The sequence below is a fragment of the Doryrhamphus excisus genome, chromosome 3 (assembly GCF_030265055.1).
Source record: "Doryrhamphus excisus isolate RoL2022-K1 chromosome 3, RoL_Dexc_1.0, whole genome shotgun sequence".
Lineage (NCBI taxonomy): Eukaryota > Metazoa > Chordata > Actinopteri > Syngnathiformes > Syngnathidae > Doryrhamphus > Doryrhamphus excisus.
Window position 1 is genome coordinate 24,143,886 of NC_080468.1, and position 19,723 is coordinate 24,163,608.

General features: G+C 43.2%; 2 protein-coding genes across 5 annotated transcripts; both read right to left on the reverse strand.

Annotated features, from left to right (window-relative positions):
* Nucleotides 1–45: 45 nt before the first annotated feature.
* Nucleotides 46–12,829, reverse strand: LOC131125898 (FH2 domain-containing protein 1-like). 2 transcript variants are annotated; one of them, XM_058067903.1, is made up of 15 exons: nt 12,668–12,829; nt 9,566–9,646; nt 6,899–7,269; nt 6,595–6,753; nt 6,460–6,521; nt 5,390–5,492; nt 5,028–5,113; nt 3,926–4,026; nt 3,727–3,797; nt 3,551–3,658; nt 3,409–3,479; nt 3,225–3,342; nt 2,988–3,152; nt 2,818–2,913; nt 46–2,746 (listed from the first exon to the last, which is right to left on the reverse strand). In XM_058067903.1, the coding sequence occupies exons 3-15, from the start codon at nt 7,127–7,129 to the stop codon at nt 1,025–1,027; spliced, it is 3,093 nt and encodes a 1,030-aa protein (XP_057923886.1). In that variant the 5' UTR covers nt 7,130–7,269; nt 9,566–9,646; nt 12,668–12,829; the 3' UTR covers nt 46–1,024. The 2 variants fall into 2 exon arrangements, with proteins under 2 accessions (XP_057923886.1, XP_057923887.1); XM_058067904.1 differs by lacking the exon at nt 9,566–9,646 and having other exon boundaries at nt 12,668–12,805.
* A 1,345-nt stretch (nt 12,830–14,174) lies between these two features.
* On the reverse strand, nt 14,175–19,506 carry LOC131125957 (arfaptin-1-like). Of its 3 annotated transcripts, XM_058068041.1 has the most exons (10): nt 19,354–19,506; nt 18,603–18,674; nt 18,335–18,406; nt 18,149–18,220; nt 17,934–18,036; nt 17,484–17,587; nt 17,193–17,414; nt 16,965–17,122; nt 15,911–16,085; nt 14,178–15,843 (listed from the first exon to the last, which is right to left on the reverse strand). In XM_058068041.1, exons 2-10 carry the CDS (start codon nt 18,660–18,662, stop codon nt 15,688–15,690), a joined length of 1,122 nt encoding a protein of 373 aa, XP_057924024.1. In that variant the 5' UTR covers nt 18,663–18,674; nt 19,354–19,506; the 3' UTR covers nt 14,178–15,687. The 3 variants fall into 3 exon arrangements, with proteins under 3 accessions (XP_057924026.1, XP_057924025.1, XP_057924024.1); XM_058068043.1 differs by lacking the exon at nt 18,149–18,220 and having other exon boundaries at nt 14,175–15,843; XM_058068042.1 differs by lacking the exon at nt 18,335–18,406 and having other exon boundaries at nt 14,177–15,843.
* Between the last annotated feature and the right edge of the window lie 217 nt (nt 19,507–19,723).

Here is a 19,723-nt window from a genome sequence, read left to right on the forward strand (position 1 = left end):
GTATGCATTAACAAATAACCATTGAATCGTGTCTTATTGAATCTTATCGAATTGTTCTGTTTTTAAAATTTTCTGTTTTTACATTTTTGAATCGCATCTTAACCCGTTTAACAGATATTCACATCCCTCCTTATTATAGATGTAAAAAAAAACTGCGTCTACCTGCAATTAGTTGAGTTAACATGGACAAAATGATTAATCAACAACATTTTTGATTGACATCCCTAGTCAAGACACATATCAGCTTTATGTTTTATACAAATTTCCCCACTGAGGGACGAATAAAGGCATATCTTAATCTTAATCTTATGTTTATACAAAAAAAGAACTACAGTTCCCATGATGTTTAGCGTGCCGTACCAGGAAGTAGGTCCGAATTAGACTCTACAGTTTTGATAGAAGTCATATAAAGTGATTGTGTTACTGCAGCTTCTACTTGGACATTAACACGGCAGGAGCTGTTGAACTCAGATGGAAAAAAAAACAGTCACACGTCACCAGTGGGTGATGCTGGGAACACGAGATACAGGTATGATTGCAAGGTTTGTAGTGTGCACAAAGCACTGTCGACCCACAGTACATAGGATTGGTTTTACCATCTTTAAACACACAAAATGTATCAAAGTGGCGCCCTGCAATCATCCGATGCTGCTGTGGAAGGGTTGTCCCTTGTGGAAAAAATCCCAGATTGAGTGGTTTAAGTACTTATTCATAGTACACATAATCAGTAACAACGGTCAGGACAGTATCCAGCTCACCATTCAAATGCAGAAGTTCCCCTCAGACATTTCTAACCAACATCAAAAGCACATGTATGTAAATTAAAAGGCGTATTTAATTAGAAGAAACAAATGTAAATCATTTTAAAAAGAACCAATGCGTTTATATAGTGTCACTTTTTAAATATAAACAATATTTCTTCATTTTCCAGATGTGCCACATGAAAATATAACAACATTTTTTGAGGCTATAATTTAAATTCAGTCTACTTCAACTAGAGTCCAATCACAGGAAATGTGATGTGCTATCTCCAGATGGGCCGATGTCCTGGGTCCTTGTTGAAGCTGCTGCTGCTCTGCTTGTGGCTTTTAGGGGAAGTGAAGGAGTAGGGTGTCTTGGTGCTCTGAGTCTTCCTCAGCACGGAAGAGGAGGAAGACGAGGAGGAGGAGGATGGGTGAGGGTGGTCAGCAGATGTGGAGGTGGTGGTGACTCTAAGGGAGGTTGTTTTGGTGAGGGGGGAGGCAGGGCTAGATAAGGGTGCAGACTGAGACGCAGATTTGGGGACAGTGGGTCGAGGCAGGGTGGCGTGTGTTTTTCTGAAAGATGAAGAGGCGGTGCTTCGAGCGAAACCCGGGCTCAATGAGGGGGGGGTGCCTTTGTGTAAAGGCGTGGCAGGAGCACTGAGGCTGGCACCGCTCCCTAGAGCCCGCAATGTGGAGCGGCATATCTTCTCTTCTAACTTTCGGACCAGTGGCTTCCTTTGCAAGTCCTGATTTCGAGCATTTTGTTCCTTTGAATCCTTGTGGAGGCTGGAGTGTCGGGATGAGGGGTCAGTGGAGGCTCTCTCCGCGGGGGGCTTTTGAGAGGCCGGTGTTCCTCTACTGGTCCTTGAGATGGGCACCACCCTCCTCATGTTCTGGTTCTCAGAGCTGTTGAGGGTGCGTACCTGTCTGGGTTTGGTCCCGGTTTTGGAGGTAGTGGCATGGCTTTTTGTGGAAGTTTTGGCCAACGTTGCTTCCTTGCCCACATGACAAAATGCCGACTTCTTGCGTTTGTCAACGATTGACAACCCGGTGAGAGTTTTGGACCCCTGCATTTCTGCCTCTGGACTGACTGCTTCTTGACGAGTGGTGAGTTCGGGTGTCGCAGGAGCAGTTGATGGGGTGACGCAGATTTGCGAGGAAGGCACTGGTTGGCTGCTGATGGGTTCAGACTTGCTATTGGTTGGATGTTCTCGTTCTGAAGGCGTGTGCTTACCCGGGGCAGAGGAGGAGGGGTCACTTCCTCCTTGGTTGTACACTTTCTCACCCGCCGCCTCGCACACACTCGTCACGCACCACACGACAACTTTATCTTCGTTATCCCCTTCCACGTCCCTAACGGTGACATCATTTTGGTCGCCATGGAGATGAGTGCTTCTGCGCGGCACGTCCTCTGCCCAGCGGCCAGCAATGGTAGGGACCTCATTGAAGGCCTTCAGTTCAGGAACCAAACAGCGCTTCTCTAAAAGCACGGCCATGTTCTTGTTGTTGTTAGCTGCGCTGCAGTTGTCAACGTCAACCGCTGAAGATATTTGGCATTTGTTGCATTCCGAAAGTGACAACTTGGAGTCAAAGACCGAACTGAGGTCATCTTTGCCATTGTTGTTCAAATCGGACATAACGTCCTCTTGGCTTAACGTGGTGCTAACATGCGTCAGATGATCATTGAGGTTTGTCGGGCCTGTCGGTGTGAGGGGTAGATTCTGAGGAGGCACCTTTGACGCCGATGACGTCTGGTGGTTTTCAGCGGCGAATGTGAAGAGAGTGCTCAATTCACGGTCTCCTGCAAGCGATGGCGAGGTGGACGGCGAGTGTCTGGATCGTCGCAAGCTACCCGCACGTCCCCGTGGAGTGAACAAGCTGCTGGAAAATGGGCGGGACTTTGGCGAGAGGAGCTCCAGCAGCATGCTAGCCTTGTCATGGCGCAATATGGCTGCTGAGAGGTCAGTCTCGCTGCTACAGTGCACGCCGATGGCACCACCCACCTGCAACACCCACAGGACAATCTTTTTTTTTCCCCTCGTTCAAATTTTTGTGTATATTCGTGTGGTGCTACCTCCTCGCCGCCGGCCCAGGAATGTCTTTTCTGTTCTTCCAGAACTTGTAACCGACTGCGTCTGACTGCCTCCTTTGCTTCTCGCTCTTTGTTGTCCTTTTATGACCATATAATAAAGCTTAAAATGAATTATTATTACATTTTGTAGCTTAAACTGACTTGAGGACTACCTTGACGGCATTGGTGAACTTGCAGCAGAAACCATGAAGGACGCCAAAGCAGTCATCCAGACGGAACATCTCACTGTCCTCACAGAAGAAGTCTATCAGTTCATTGGCTTGTTTCTTCAGCAGCTGCTGGCCACTTCGCAGCGAGCACAGAGAAGCTGTTGCACGCTAAGATGACAAAAGCACAAAAACAAACCACAATGAGCTGAAGTACAGGTTCTAAGTTCTAGGAGTCGGTACCTGTAGGAAGCTGTCCAGTTGCTGCAGGAGCTCTGTGTCCATCTGGACACTTTCCTCCACTGAGCGCGTGCGGGATGTCAGCCACTGCAGTTCACTGTCCAGCGTCTCCACAGAGATCCTTTATGAAAGAAGTGTTTTACTAAAGAAGATTAGAATACAGCCACAAGGGGGTGCTGTTTCTCACCTGGACGCAGCCTGAACATGAAGCAACTTCAATGGGAACTCTAAAAGCTTCTCATCTTTTTTCTGAGCTTCCTGAGAAGATTAACTCAAATGAGTCCAACTGAGCTCAGTTGTCAGTGTGTTTTGTTGTTGTTGTTACTGACCAGCGCCACAAAGTGTAGCAGGTTCATCCCCGGTTTGTTGGCTTTGGTGTCAGCCAGAGACAAAAGGGAGGACAGCTTGAAGCCCGCCGCGTTGCCGCCATAGCCCCCCTGAAAGACATCTGGATTTAACCACACAAGCCACAGCACTTCCTGATCTTATACATGCTCTCACTTACGGCGTTCAAGATGTTCCCAGCCTGCAGCACCAGGTGGAGGACGGCATGAAGCTCCTGGCAACCCAGCACCTCTGGAGGGGGATAAGATGGAGCGTGTTGAGGACTTCATTCACACGTGGATAAAAATAGCCAGGCTGTGTGAATATGCTGGGAAAAGGTGATGATGATGATGATGATGGTGGTAATGTAGGGGTGTAACCTTTCGTTGCTGAGCGAAGTGCACTGATGTTGCCCCTCATGGCCTCGCATGCACTGGGAAACTCCTCCTTCAACAACATGGACTCGATTCGTGCCGTGTAACTACAAGAACAGGAACAAGTCAGACACTTGAGGAAGGTGTTAAGTAAGGATCGACCGATACATCGGCCGGCGATATATCGGGCCGCTTTGTGTTGCCCCGGCTACAGAGGACCCCTCAACACACATAGTCATGGTACCCCGCCCCCACTGTTGAATCACATCAAGAACGCATTTTCACAAGTAATAGTTTGCTTGCTTTTAACACTTTACTAAGCCCATCATATTTCACTGGGTGATCGCTAGACATAACAGTTTAAGTCAGGGGTCTCAAACACGCGGCCTGCGGGCCACACAATAGTTTGAGGCCCCCGCCTTGATATGAAAGTTTAATTTTAGTGCGGCCCGCGCAAGTTTGATATGGATGCTGTATGGTATCATGTACCCAGAAAAAATTATTACGTTTGATTAATGTTCATGTTAAAGGTTAAATAACTGTTAATAGTTATCCTCCCTATCCGTGTGGAAGTGGTAAGTTTTTGGCTATTTAAGTTTAAAGGAAATAACTTGAAGGCTACCGTTTAGGTCGCTAGCTCTCTAGTTTGCGAGTTAGCATGTGTCTCATGACCCTGCAGTTGCGCAATATGTTGTAAATAAAAAGAGTATAAATGTGACTATAATCACAAATAATAATAAAAACTAATAATTGTCATGTCTACAGGGCTCTAATAATGCTTTGTTCATTTTAATCTGAAAAAAATAATTTGTCTACCCACCAACTATATGTGGTTTCTTAAGTTTTTATTATTTGCCGTTTTATTATTATTATTATTTTATTTATTTATTACTGATTGATTGATTTTCTTTATTCTTGATTTGTTTATTTATTTTTCATCTTATTTTGTGCAGAAAAATAAAAATGTAAATTAAGGGATCAAAAGCAGTATCAGCCACAAATATCGGCCCAAGCAAAATCGGCCATCGGCTGAAGGTGATGGAAAAAAATCGGTATCGGCATCGGCCCCAAAAAAACCATAACGGTCAATCCCTAGTCAGTAGCTCACCTGGGGAGTTGAATCAGCAGGTACATGAAGGCGTCCGCCAATGAGAGCTTGGAGACGTCGCCGCTGTAAGCCTTCATTTTCCTCACCTGGGCAGAATAAAACATGAACACAATTAGCATAAGTGTGTGTCTACCTCTGTGTGAAAACGTATGCGTGGTACAGTTGCCATGTTGTTGTTTACAATTAACTTATCTGCGCTATTGATGCTGGCTGAGCACTGTTCTCCTTAGCGCTATGACAGTGGTTCTGTAGCTGCTTTGTTGTGCAATGTCAAAAAACGACCATGTGGTCATTTTTCTTTCCACTTCGTCATAATGTCCAAATCTTTCATCATGACAATTTCGTCACTGAGAAAATGTCACCTCATCCGTCTCGGGCAGCAGCTTAAGCAGCTCTCTCAGAGGCTCCACCCCATACGGCTCACTGTTGCCATGGCGAATGTCATCGATGATAGCCTGATTGGATCTGAAAGAGATCATAGTTGTGAATAAACAGGAAGTGTATCGGTGCTGGGCGGCACGGCGCAGTCGAGTGGTTAGCACGCAGACAGCTAGGAGACCAGGGTTCAATTCCACCCTCGGTCATCTCTGTGTGAAGTTTGCATGTTCTCCCTGTGCATGCGTGGGTTTTCTCCGGGTACTCCGGTTTCCTCCCACATTCCAAAAACATGCTAGGTTAATTGGAGATGGTATGACTGACAAAAGGGCTCACTCCGTACATGCCATTGTTCTATGGAAGTAACATGTCAAGGTGCTGAAACCAATGCACAGAGTGAACTCTCTTCCTGCATATTTGGAGGTGGCATACGACGCATGCAAATAGAAATATGAAGTTCACTTTCATTTATTGGGCGGCACGGCGGTCTAGTGGTTAGTGCGCAGACCAGGGTTCAATTCCACCCTCGGCCATCTCTGTGTGGAGTTTGCATGTTCCAAAAACATGCTAGGTTAATTGGCGACTCCAAATTGTCCATAGGTATGAATGTGAGTGTGAATGGTTGTTTGTCTATATGTGCCCTGTGATTGGCTGGCGACCAGTCCAGGGTGTACCCCGCCTCTCGCCCAAAGACAGCTGGGATAGGCTCCAGCACCCCCGCGACCCTTGTGAGGAAAAGCGGTAGAAAATGAATGAATGAATGTATCGGTGCTATGAGTGTATAGTGAGGCTGAAGTGATGTCAGCGTTCACATGAGCGCAACACCTTCACGCCGCCATGCGTCACCATGTTTACTAAACACGCACTGAACACAGCCAACAAACACAGCCGTCATGCAAGAAAGTGCGTAAGACATCACAACGCCGCGGAGATGAGGCTCTTGAAAGCGTGCAACATGCCAACATAACACCAGCATGTCGTGTGTGTTTTACCCACAACACCTTGGCAATGAGGGTGAGCAAGTCACATGACCACACGCACATCACTCGAGTGTTACCTTTTGAACTGTTTGAGGAAGATGCCAATGTTCATGCCTCTCTTGTTGTCCAGAATGGAAACCTGCAGGTCGACATGTGGACGCCTTCACCTTACACATCATCATAAACATCATCATCATCGAGCTTCGCCTTACCTCATCCTTCGGCTCCCGGAACGAGCTGCGGACCCACGCTCCTCTGGTGGGTGCGGTCTTAGTGTTTGATTGGCCAAACAGCTCCTCCACCGTGTGGGCGTCAATCTGGTACTGCTGCTGCACTCGCTCTTGAGTCCACAGGTTGGTCCTCCCCCTCACCTGCCAGGAAGTTATTCATGAAAGCAGCCATCGAAATAACTCGAAGCAACAAATGCACAGCCTCCATTTTTTTATAATATATAATAATATATATTAATATAATAAAAATGCGTTCAACTCCATGACATACTGTATAAATCCATACCTGCTCCACTGGGATGGTTTTCCAGAAGAAGCTCCTCACCCTCTTCTTGCTCCTCAGGCCTCCCGTGGTGTCTCCCAGCATAGGGAGCAGCGGAGGAGGAGGAGGAGGTGGAGGCAGTGGTGGTGGTGGTGGAGGCGGAGGTGGTGGTGGTCCCTCCATATTGGTTCTGTCCTCAAAAATTGAGAGCGCCTCGCTGTCATTGGCTGGCGAGATGCTGTCCATCACGTGCATCCTAGCAGCAGACTGCGTAAGAGTGGGGAAGTGGTCCAGGGGCGACAAAGTCACCGAGGTGATGGGCAGGCATGGGAAGGGGAGGAGGACCCCACAGGGAAGTGATGACAAGTCATGGCTTTAGGAACACGTCACACCATCTGGGTTGAATAAAGCAAATAATAAATCATGAAATTACACTTCCCATCATGCTTTGCTGCCAAACCATGAAAGTCAGTTAAAAATTGACATTTGTCAAGGAAGTTCTGCATGCTGGTTGTTATTTAAACTCAATTCCCATTAAACTTGCTGCGATTCATATACAACATCAGGGATTGAATAGGAACATATTCATTTACATCAGGGGTCTCAAACATGCGGCCCGCGGGCCAAATGTGGCCCGCAGGACACTAGTTTGAGGCCCCCGCCTTGATATGAAAGTTGATGTTATGAATATGAATGATATGAATGTTTGATATGGATGCTGTATGGTATCATGTATCCAGAAGAAAATATTACGTTTGATTAATGTTCATGTTAAAGGTTAAATAACTGTTAATAGTTATCCTCCCTATCCGTGTGGAAGTGGTAAGTTTTTGGCTTTTTAAGTTTAAAGGAAATAACTTGGAGGCTACCGTTTAGGTCGCTAGCTCTCTAGTTTGCGAGTTAGCATGTGTCTCAAGACCCTGCAGTTGTGCAATATGTTGTAAATAAAAAAGAGTATAAATGTGACTATAGTCGTGTTTTGTCATGTCTACAGGGCTCTAATAATGCTTTGTTCATTTTAATCTGAAAAAAATAATTTGTCTACCCACCAACTATATGTGGTTTCTTAAGTTTTTATTATTTGCCGTTTTATTATTATTATTATTATTATATTTATTTATTACTGATTGATTGATTTTCTTTATTCTTGATTTGTTTATTTATTTTTCATCTTATTTTGTGTAGAAAAATAAAAAGTAAGATATTTGAGAACAGTGGAATGTTTTATCAGAGCTTTTCTTGTAGAAAATCGGAACCAAAGCAAAGTTTATTCATTTTTCTGTTTTTAATAAATGCGTTTTTTTGGGGTTTTTTTTTAAAACCTGATGCGGCCCAGCCTTGCCCAGACCCTAGCTCCAGTGGCCCCCAGGTAAATTGAGTTTGAGACCCCTGCTTTCCATTATGACACAGTAACAAATGACTTGGAAAAATCCACTTACAGCAAGTGGACTTTCACTGTGTTGACACATTAACTCACATCATTTGCAAGCTTCCATGAAAGTTTAGCATTTACTTAGAACGTGCACGTGTGTGTGTCTGTGTGTGCATACGTGCATGCGCCCCTCAAACCTGCCTAGCTTGTTTTTTTCTCAGCACATGCAAACATCTTTCTTCATCCTCCTCACATCATTTACACTCTCACACCACTGACACTCTCAGCAGGTTGGTGTCACATGAGCCCAAACACATCGAAGCGGCCATCTTTTTTCATATTTGTTTCATCTTCTTATCATCTCTGTTCACTGATAAGTCATTCATACACACACACACAGGGACATTCCCCATTGTGAAATTCCGGAAGCATGTGGAAAATGATCTATACTTAGTGTAGACTCATTTAAGAGGAGTGTGTATTTGATTAACCAGGTTTTGCCATTTAATAAATTGTGCCAGTTAGGTCATACTGTATCATGTCATACTGTAAATCTAATCCTGAATTTCCTTAAAAATATAAATTTGATTTTTTTTAGCTGAATGCACAGAAACATATTTTTTACAGTATGCCAAGTGTTCATTCCTTTTTAAGTGCTGAAATACTACAAAAATACGTTCAATTGTCAAAATCACCAATAGGGTTTTGTATGGGCAATTAGTGCATAGGAGAAAATGTGTGTCGTATAGATGTCAGGGTTGGTGTTGCCATGTGCTGCCATGACGACCAACATGGCATGCTTCTGATCGCCCTGGTAACAGACCGACTTATAAACAATGATGGTTTGTTTACTTGGCCGACGACAAAATCAGGGCCAGTGTGTGTGTTTGTAGGCCACACAATGGCCTCCTCCTGATTGGTTGTCAAAGTAAAAGAAAGTGACAGGAGCCAATCTGAAGACCAGATGACATCATTCAATTCAAACGTAAAAAAATAGTCGGGGCCCCTGCTCATGAGGGGCCTCCGATATAATTTGCATTTTGCTTTTACACCTTTAACGAGAATGTAAAACTTTTTATTGACATGCTAGTTAGCATGTAGTTGAAATGGCTTAATAATATCTTCACATAAATTACTCATTGATGGTGATGGTGATTGGTCGGAACTGCTGTGTGAACATATGAAATGTGTACACTTGTTAGCGCCTCTCTGCTGGCCTAATTATCATCCTTTGCTCCGCATTCCCAAAAGTCAGCACTGACCTGGATGCAGAGAACCCAACAGTGAATTGGACCTTGCATTGTATTGTATTATAATACCTCGTATTGATGGTGGTCTGCATGTGAGGCCGAAGCTTGTAGACCAGAGATATGAACCAGGCAAGTGGCAAGTCTGATGAACTGGGGAAGGAATATACAATGAGCACATTAAGAGCTTAAACAGGATTGTTCTGGTCTGACGGAACATGCCGTCCACTCCTCGTATTCACGCCCAGGAACTTAACACCAAGCTGGAACGTCAACGTGATACCTCAATTCTGCTTTTCAATACAGTACTCGCACAACTCTTTGGGAACAGGCAAATATTGACACTACAAATTGATTTGACCTTACACACACACACCTTGAAGACACACGAACGAAGGCCGACTCACGTAATGCGGCAAGATGAAAAATTATGTGGAAGTGTCACATGCAAACAGGCTAAATAAATACTTATTTGATAAGATTATACTGTAATGGGGCGGCACGGCGGTCTAGTGGTTAGCGTGCAGACCTCACAGCTAGGAGACCAGGGTTCAATTCCACCCTTGGAGTTTGCATGTTCTCCCCGTGCATGCGTGGTTTTTCTCCGGGTACTCCGGTTTCCTCCCACATTCCAAAAACATGCTAGGTTAATTGGCGACTCCAAATTGTCCATAGGTATGAATGTGAGTGTGAATGGTTGTTTGTCTTTATGTTCCCTGTGATTGGCTGGCGACCAGTCCAGGGTGTACCCCGCCTCTCGCCCAAAGACAGCTGGGATAGGCTCCAGCACCCCCCCGCGACCCTCGTGAGGAAAAAGCGGTAGAAAATGAATGAATGAATACTGTAATGGTATTATCCTAACTCAACACTACACCATGATTTATGGCGCCCCCTATGGGTTGTGCTCAACATGCTTTGCAATACAAATACAGTAAACCTCGAATATATCAGACTCGGATATATCGGAAATTCGCTCACAACGGACAGATAAAAAAGAACCGATTTTTCTGTAATGCATTTCCAATAAAAATTCATTGCATATATCGGATTTTTTTATAACGGATTTCGCCTATTTTGGACAAAATCTCCAGTCTCGTTCCAATGCATTTCCATTAAATTTCCCTCGCATATATCGGATGGCCGAAATCGTGGCGCTCCGATTCGCCGAATCGTGACAGGCCGCTATACGACGTCATTTGCAGCGTTTGCAGCGTTGCCTGTGCATCCAGGTACATTGGAAACATAATCAAGGAAGTGCCTTGATAAAATCCGATTTACGCATATACCGGATATAAATCGGATGTAAAAAGGAAATTTTCCGGTATACGCATATAACGGATTTCGCTTATATCGGACAAAACCAGTGGGAACAATTGAATCCGATATATCCGAGGTTTACTGTATCATTAGAAAAATGGTCAATAACTTGCTTGCAAAGAGTGGCCATTTTTAATACATGTGCTTGTCAGGCCCCCTGAAGATGTGTACCAAATTTCATTTCATTTGGACAAAACACTTTAAAGTTATGATGTTTTGTCAAACACATTGAGCTGCGGGGAGAAATGCATGCATGCACTTGAATTTCCCTCAGCATCAATAAAGTAGCTCGCAATCTACATGTGTTTTGACATGTTTTCACCCTTTTGTGTGCAGCCATTCAGAAGTAGAAGAGTCAGGACCCACCCTGAGTATATTATGTGTACTAATCCTGACAAACTAAAAAAAAAAAAAAAAAAACCCAACATGTGACAATGTGTTAAAGCAACACATATGAGGGTGGAGAGATAGTTGTTAACATTATTAACACCTTCCAAGCGTCACAAACTTGTGAGGCTGCAGATGATTTGCTGGAAAATGAGTCAAAACCAGATGTCAAGTCAATGTCAGGTTGGCTGCTGCAGACTTCTTCTACCATATTATTATTATTATTATTATTATTATATAAAAACAAAAAATTGAATAGGCACATTTGCAGTAATACAATGGACGAAGCTGTCGCCATGGCAACAACAGTCAATGCAACACACAGAATTTTTGCATGAAATTTGTTGTGACAGAGCTGGCCTTTCAAGTCGGGATGCTCTCGTTTCTGGGGTTACGATGAGAGCGAGGACAGATATCTCTTTCCAGAACATGGCCTTTAGCATAAATATATTTTTAGATGGATGCAATTTCATTATTTAATGTTTGGCTAGCAACTTTAGCTGATTAACATTACTGTATTCTGTAAAAAAAAAATATATATATATACAGAATTTTTTTAACTGGAAAATGCACAAAGGAGGGCGGCACGGTGGTCGAGTGGTTAGCGTGCAGACCTCACAGCTAGGAGACCAGGGTTCAATTCCACCCTCGGCCATCTCTGTGTGAAGTTTGCATGTTCTCCCCGTGCATGCGTGGGTTTTCTCCGGGTACTCCGGTTTCCTCCCACATTCCCAAAACATGCTAGGTTAATTTAATGTGAGTGTGAATGGTTGTTTGTCTATATGTGCCCTGTGATTGGCTGGCCACCAGTCCAGTGTGTACCCCGCCTCTCGCCCGAAGACAGCTGGGATAGGCTCCAGCAACCCCCGCGACCCTCGTGAGGAAAAGCGGTAGAAAATGAATGAATGAATGCACAAAGGACACTTTTTGGATGTGTGAAGAAATGAAAAGCTGGCAAAATATGTCATTTTAAACAAGACATACACCCTCAATGTTGCATTTAATACTGTACACTGCAATAAGACTAGGAACACACGAATAGCCTCAGAGATTGTGATCATAAACACAAGTGACAAATATTAGCATAGCCTGGAGCAACAATAAACGTGATAGACAGCTAACAAGTGCAACAGCAAGAATAAACACATATCCTTTGACTCTTATGTACTTATTTACAGAAATCAATAATACTGTATATATTGTCTGCCAAAACATAGCCGATGTTTGGTGGGGGTATAGCCCTTACAGTGTGTTCTGAAAAGAATGTCATTAAACGGGCGTATGTGAGCTAGTTGGAAGAAAATGTAAAAATGTGAACGCAGTCTGGTGTCTGCGTTCACCAGCTGTAAGTCCAAGTGAACTCACTGCGGCTCTCTGAGACGCGCTAAAAAAAAAGGAGGAAACAGCCGCGAGAAATCCACACGGACCCACACCCACAAAACATGCAGTGAAACTAACACGACAACTCACCAAGCTGTGACGGGATCCACGGACTCCGAGCGTTCAGCGCAGAACTCCGTTGAAAAAGCGACGAATTTCACATCGACAGTACTCGACAGCTCTTCAGTGCATCTTCCTCTCTGGCTGGTGCAGCGGCAGCAGCAGGGCAAGGACTAGTCCGCATGCGCGAGCGCTCAGGTAGAAAGGAGCCACGCACACACTGTATATGTAAAACGGGTTTACCAAATTAACTCTTTTATGTGTGTGTGTGTGTGTGTGTGTGTGTGGCAAAGATAAGACTGGGACGAGCGAGCCCCACCCTTAGCTTCAAACCGACCGCCTTAACGTACACACTCAAACACACTGGGCGAATACATTTACAGAACATATTAATATTACAAGATTTATACATTTAAAAAAAGTGTCCGGCAGGTCTTAACTGATCCTAAACTCTAAGGCAGGGGTCTCAATCTCAATTTACTTGGGGGCCACATCAGGTTTTCCAAAAAAAAAAAAAAATTAAAAACAAAAAAATTTAAAAACTTCGCTTTGCTTCCGATTTTCTACAATAAAAGCTCAGATAAAACATTCCACTGTTCTCAAATATCTTAATTTTTATTTTTCTACACAAAATAAGATGAAAAATAAATAAACAAATCAAGAAAATCAATCAATCAGTAATAAATAAATATACTAATAATAAAACGGCAAATAATAAAAACTTAAGAAACCACATATAGTTGGTGGGTAGACAAATTATTTTTTCAGATTAAAATGAACAAAGCATTATTAGAGCCCTGTAGACATGACAAAACACGACTATAGTCACATTTATACTCTTTTTATTTACAACATATTGCGCAACTGCAGGGTCTTGAGACACATGCTAACTCGCAAACTAGAGAGCTAGCGACCTAAACGGTAGCCTTCAAGTTATTTCCTTCAAACTTAAATTGCCAAAAACTTACCACTTCCACACGGATAGGGAGGATAACTATTAACAGTTATTTAACCTTTAACATGAACATTAATCAAACGTAATAATTTTTTCTGGGTACATGATACCATACAGCATCCATATCAAACTTGCGCGGGCCGCACTAACATTAAACTTTCATATCAAGGCGGGGGCCTCAAACTAGTGTCCTGCGGGCCACATTTGGCCCGCGGGCCGTGAGTTTGAGACCCCTGCTCTAAGGCCTTCACTCTAGTCCAGTGGTTTTCAACTGGTTTGGTGGCGGGAACCACCAATATGAAAGATTACAGTATATTATTTAAAGGGCCCATTAGCAAGCATTACGTGGCTGGGTGAAGATGGTGAGAAAAAAGTAAAGTTATTATTTTCTAAACAATGTGCATATTAAAATAAAGTAAAAAAAAAAAGTGTAACATTTATTCTTTACATGAAAAACATGTAAAGACCACATTGTTTACTGCCATGCGTCTTTATTTTTGAAGGCCTGATGTTAGACAGGATGTATGCCGATGCTGCCTGAGTGTTGCCATCCACTGGAAGCCCCTTTATTACTTTTTAAATACAAAAAACTAATACACGTGAGGACGTCGGGAAAGAAAAGCAAAATATGTTTGTTTGCCATTGAAAAGCATTGATACGTATGCCACTAGGACAGGCACAAACAAGAAACCAAGTTAGGTGTGTGTGTGTGTGTGTTGTGTTGCCTGGCAAGTAATCACTTTAATTTGAAAGCCCCACAAGCCAAGACACAAGCACCAAATAGGCAGTAATTTTGTGGTCATCTCTAATTACTTCTAAATAGTAGCAAAAGAACACGCGAATAATATTAATATGTATAGTCAGTCATACTTTAATTTTTTTTAAAGGATACAAACAAACAAAAACAAAACCCACTTCAAAATTCCCATAAAGACAAATTCAAATTGTTCACAAGATAAAGGGTTATGTGACTAAACCTCTGAAATGTTTGACAATAATTGACATTCAGTCTCTAATTGTCGTCACCTTATGCGGGGGGGACACAATGTGTGTATCTACAGTATATACACACACACATTTTCGGTGTTTATGTATATAAAAAATCCTTAAAAAGTCAAAAATTGCATTAAAAACATATAGCTGCAGTGTAAAAAAGGAAAGGACAATAAAAACAACAAAAGGAAGTAGAGCAATTTGTCCATGCATTAAAAAAAAAAAATTGAATCAATGAATTGTTTTGGTCATAATTTAAAAGTTGGAATGTTCCTTAAACATGTTGCATTAAAAGGTCTTTTTTGGAACATTATTGCACACAAATATGGCTTAGTGCCTCTCACCAATAAACAATTGGAGACTCCCGCGAGGCTCAAAGGAGTGAGGGGATGCACAAGTAAAGCTTATTTAAATCCGGACAAACACATTTTTGCTTGAATATTATTAATATCAATAACACTGTCAATGCTCCAATTAAAGCATGTATTCAATTAACCGCCATCATTCCAATTGTCATTGGGTGCATGGTCTACAAAAGCTGATAACCGCTGTAGTCTCTAATTAGGTAAAAAAAAAATACCTTAGCATTAAGAACTGTGGCTACAGGCAACCTCCCGATGTAGTTTTCGTATTAACTCCACAAGATGGAAGTAGCTTAATTTGAAGTATTATGAGTGGTCAGCATACTTAAGCTTTGTTTACTACTACCACTACATATGTGCTTTAAAATTTGTGGTACTGTTAACAATGGACTCGTCAGCGCTATTAAAGCTAGTTGAGCAATTTACTCCTTACTGCAATTACAACAATGGTTCATTTTTCCCCTATTCTCATGTACTCATGCACAAATTACAATTAAAGTTTGAAATATCAACTTCTTATACATAATGAGTTGTCTTTCAGCTTCCATCGTCTTTGCGTTTTGGGTTAATAAACAACCCGGCCATAATTGGAGCATTTACAGTGCTACACTTCCCTCTGGTGGTGTGATTTTTACAGCTTCCTTTTGTCTGATTCACTTTGGTAGGATTTCAAATCTGCTATGAATAAACATTCCGTGCCACCTCAGTAACTCAGTGGACTCACCATCCCAAACAGCGTGTCAGCAGTCCTCCAGCCAGGAGAGGGCGCTCACGCTGGGGTTGTTGAGGTGTTCGCCGGCCTGCTGGATGTTTTGCTGCAGGAATTTGTCACATGATGAAGCATGAGCGGCCACGGCGCTGTGGAGCAGCCACAGGTTGTTGTGCAACACTTTGACCTGGACACATAGACACACTTTGTTGCTTCTCAAATCAAATGACATTCAAATATGGCCGACACCGCACCTTGTTTTCCTCCAGCAGCTTAAGCTTGACGCCCAGATCGTCCCTGATGTGCTCGTAGCGTCCCCTCTGGCTCTGGAAGTCTTTCTGAGCCTGCTCAAGTTTGGGAAGGGTAGTGGCGTCACGTCGACCCAGGTTGAGCTCCTCCAGGTCCACGCGGTATGCGTCGTACTGAATCCTGCGAGTGGATGAAGTGCAAAAAACTAGATTTATAGTAAACAATGACAAGTACACAACACTTAAATTTGTGTGTGTGTGTGTAAAGTATGTGAAATCACAATTAGCATGGCGGTCGAGTGGATAGCGTGCAGACCTCACAGCTAGGAGACCAGGGTTCAATTCCACCCTCAGCCATCTCTGTGTGGAGTTTGCATGTTCTGCCCGTGCATGCGTGGGTTTTCTCCGGGTACTCCAGTTTCCTCCCACATGCCAAAAACATTCATTCATTCATTTTCTACCGCTTTTTCCTCACGAGGGTCGCGGGGGTGCTGAAGCCTATCCCATCTGTCTTTGGGCGAGAGACGGGGTACACCCTGGACTGGTCGCCTGCCAATCACAGGGCACATATAGACAAACAACCATTCACACTAACATTCATACCTATGGACAATTTGGAGTGGCTAATTAACCTAGCATGTTTTTGGAATGTGGGAGGAAACCGGAGTACCCGGAGAAAACCCACGCATGCACGGGGAGAACATGCAAACTCCACACAGAGATGCCAGAGGGTGGAATTGAACCCTGGTCTCCTAGCTGTGAGGTCTGCTTGCTTGCCAAAAACATGCTCGGTTAATTGGCGACTCCAAATTGTCCATAGGTATGAATGTGAGTGTGAATGGTTGTTTGTCTATATGTGCCCTGTGATTGGCTGGCGACCAGTCCAGGGTGTACTCCACCTCTCGCCTGAAGACAGCTGGGATAGGCTCCAGCACCCCCGCGACCCTCGTGAGGAAAAGCGGTAGAAAATGAATGAATGAATGAATGCATCACGCTCATCCATCAAACATTATCACATTCAAGCCAGGAAACAGGAAGTGCTGTGAAGTGCTCCGCCCACCTGACGGCCTCATACTGCTTGACGTTGATCATGGTGTCCTCAATGGTCTTGTTGACCAGTGTGTTCATGTCAGATGTGAAGGAGTTGAAGGCCGCCACTACACTCTCACCGTCCTTGGACAGGAACTTTTGAGCCTCTGCGTTGATGCCAAACTCCACCTTGTGGCGAAAGTGGACAACAGCGTTTGGCTCCTGATGCTAGCTTCATACAACTAGCCAGTGGACTCACATATAGCGAGGGTGTTTTGAGACTCATTTCCGCAAAGGCGTCCCCCAAGGTCTTCTGGGTGGCGATCAGCTGAGCCAGCTGATTGGCCAGTGTCTGCGCCAACTTGGTGACGTGATCATAGCGCTGGCGGTCATCTTTAAGCAGCTCCATGCGGGGCTTCAAGTCCAGGTCTACTGTGTGAGATCCCCGGCCCAGTTTCTCTGACAGAGCCTGCCTGGTGCGCTGCGACCAAAGATATCTTATCGATCATGTGACTCATTGATTATCGATATTGTGAGACAGGTGCCAGACCTTGTAAGTGTTGAGACTCCACCTGCGGACCATCTGCAGCTTCTCACCGGCCATGTTTTTGTTGTTGCCGTGGACAACCACTGTCTTGCTCTTTTGTGGTGTTGCTATGGGGTCATGATGATGCCATTAATCACATTACAAAATAGTTCTAACAGTAATTTGTGTCCCCAGAGCCTGTCCTCCCTCATAGACATGATAGCACCTATGGTAGCTTGTGATTAGCTCCTGCCAAAGAAAGCGCTACTGCTTCCTCACTGACTTGCAAGATGCACAGTATTTAAATAATTATAAGTTTTGAGGTAACGGAGATGCCACAAGATTAGAATTTAGCCAAAAACTGTGGGGTTCAAAGTTTAAGAAAAAAAGTAGTGGCTTATGCACTGCAATTTACTGTATAACATAGGACCTATATCAAACTAAATTAATTGTTAAATCATTCAACAAGTTTACCACAACTCTTCTCAGTTTCCATTGTGACTTCCTTTGCTGTGGCTTCAGCTGGACAGGAAGTGATGTCATTGCTAGTGTTGTGGTTACAGTTGCTGTTCACTTCCTGTAAAAACACAAAAAGAAACAATTAAATTTTATTTAGGCTGTGAATGCAGCATACCGGCAGTAATTAACAGTGAGATTGTCAGGCAGCGCTTCGCTGTTTCCATGGTGACCTTCGTGGCGGCTTCAGCTGGACAGGAAGTGGTGTCATCATTGGTGTTCTGGTTACAGTTGCTGTTCACTTCCTGTAAAAACACATAAAAAGAAATAATTACATTTTATTTAGGCTGTGAATGCAGCATACCAGCAGTAATTAACAGTGAGATTGTCAGGCAGCGCTTCTCTGTTTCCATGGTGACCTTCGTGGTGGCTTCAGCTGGACAGGAAGTGGCGTCATCATTGGTGTTCTGGTTACAGTTGCTGTTCACTTCCTGGAAATACACAAAAATAAACAATTAAGACTTTCTATTGGCTGTGAATGCAGCATTACAATCACGATGGATCACGATGGGCACCACAACTTCCAGAAACAAAAACCAGATCAAACAGGCGTGGCGTCTTGTTGTGAAGGACAGGGTCAAAGGTGACTAGACCTGGGGGGCTGCAGTAAAAACATTTTTCATTCACCATGTTCTCCTCTGATATGCCCATGACATCTGGTGGTGGATCCATCATCTCTGTCATCATGTTCTTTGTCAACTGTAGAAACATGCAGAGAAAAGGCAAAAGAATGGTTTGCCATTATTACATATTTACAGTCAACAGAGGCTTCAGCTGGTTGCTACGATTTGTCGCCACCTGGTGGTTACATATGAAACTACGGCAGTCATCACCGCAATTTTGCAAAGTGATGTGACGAGTAAAAGACCTACATTTAAATTTCAACTCATCTAAAAGTCTCCAACCTAAGTTGTGAGTTCGCTTGTGTTCAGTAAGATACTAAATACTTAAAATAAAATTCCAGCAGATGAAGGGTCACATCTCACCTCACAGATAACTCACATAAAGTCATTACAGTCGAGTGCAAAGTACAAACGTGTACTTTGCACGGTCTCTATTTTATTTTACAAAGTTAGTCACTCAGTATGTACACTTCCTTTAAATAACCAAGGTTAACAATGAATTTGACTTATGCTTACTAAACGAAAGACAACTTTTTTAAGTCAGTTGTAAAGTGTAGTTCTAGACAAAATATGTTGCACACATTAAAACTTATATTAAATAAAAAAAAACACTAATTAACTATAAAAGTGTCTACGTTATCGTGATAGTTGCCCTAGCTTAAATATAGAATGTACTGTAAATAGGTAGTTTAGAGCGAGTATAGCAAGAAGCACAACGTTGTCTTACGTCTCATGTGAACACAATAAACACTCACCCTGATCCGTAAAGTAAACAAAAGTCCCTTTCCCCTTTTATGGCTTTTTTTCCTTCAAGATGACATGCTTTAAACTCTCAAATGAAAAGAAAGCTCAGGCACAGAAACCGTCAAATACACGCGGAAGTATTTCCTCACCTTGTCTTCCTGTAGGTGTTTCTTTTATAATCATGTGTTGCCCGAGAGGGCGGTAACACGTCCGGATCAGAGTGACATTTTTTAGTCAGAGCATGCCGGTTTCTAATGCAAGCGTACCTTTGAAACCTACATAAAAGTCTGTTTATGCGTTTTAAAAATATAACTAAATGTTTATTTTAAAACAGTTCATTGCTTTAGCACGGATTTGTTCCACAAATCGAGATGTTTAAGA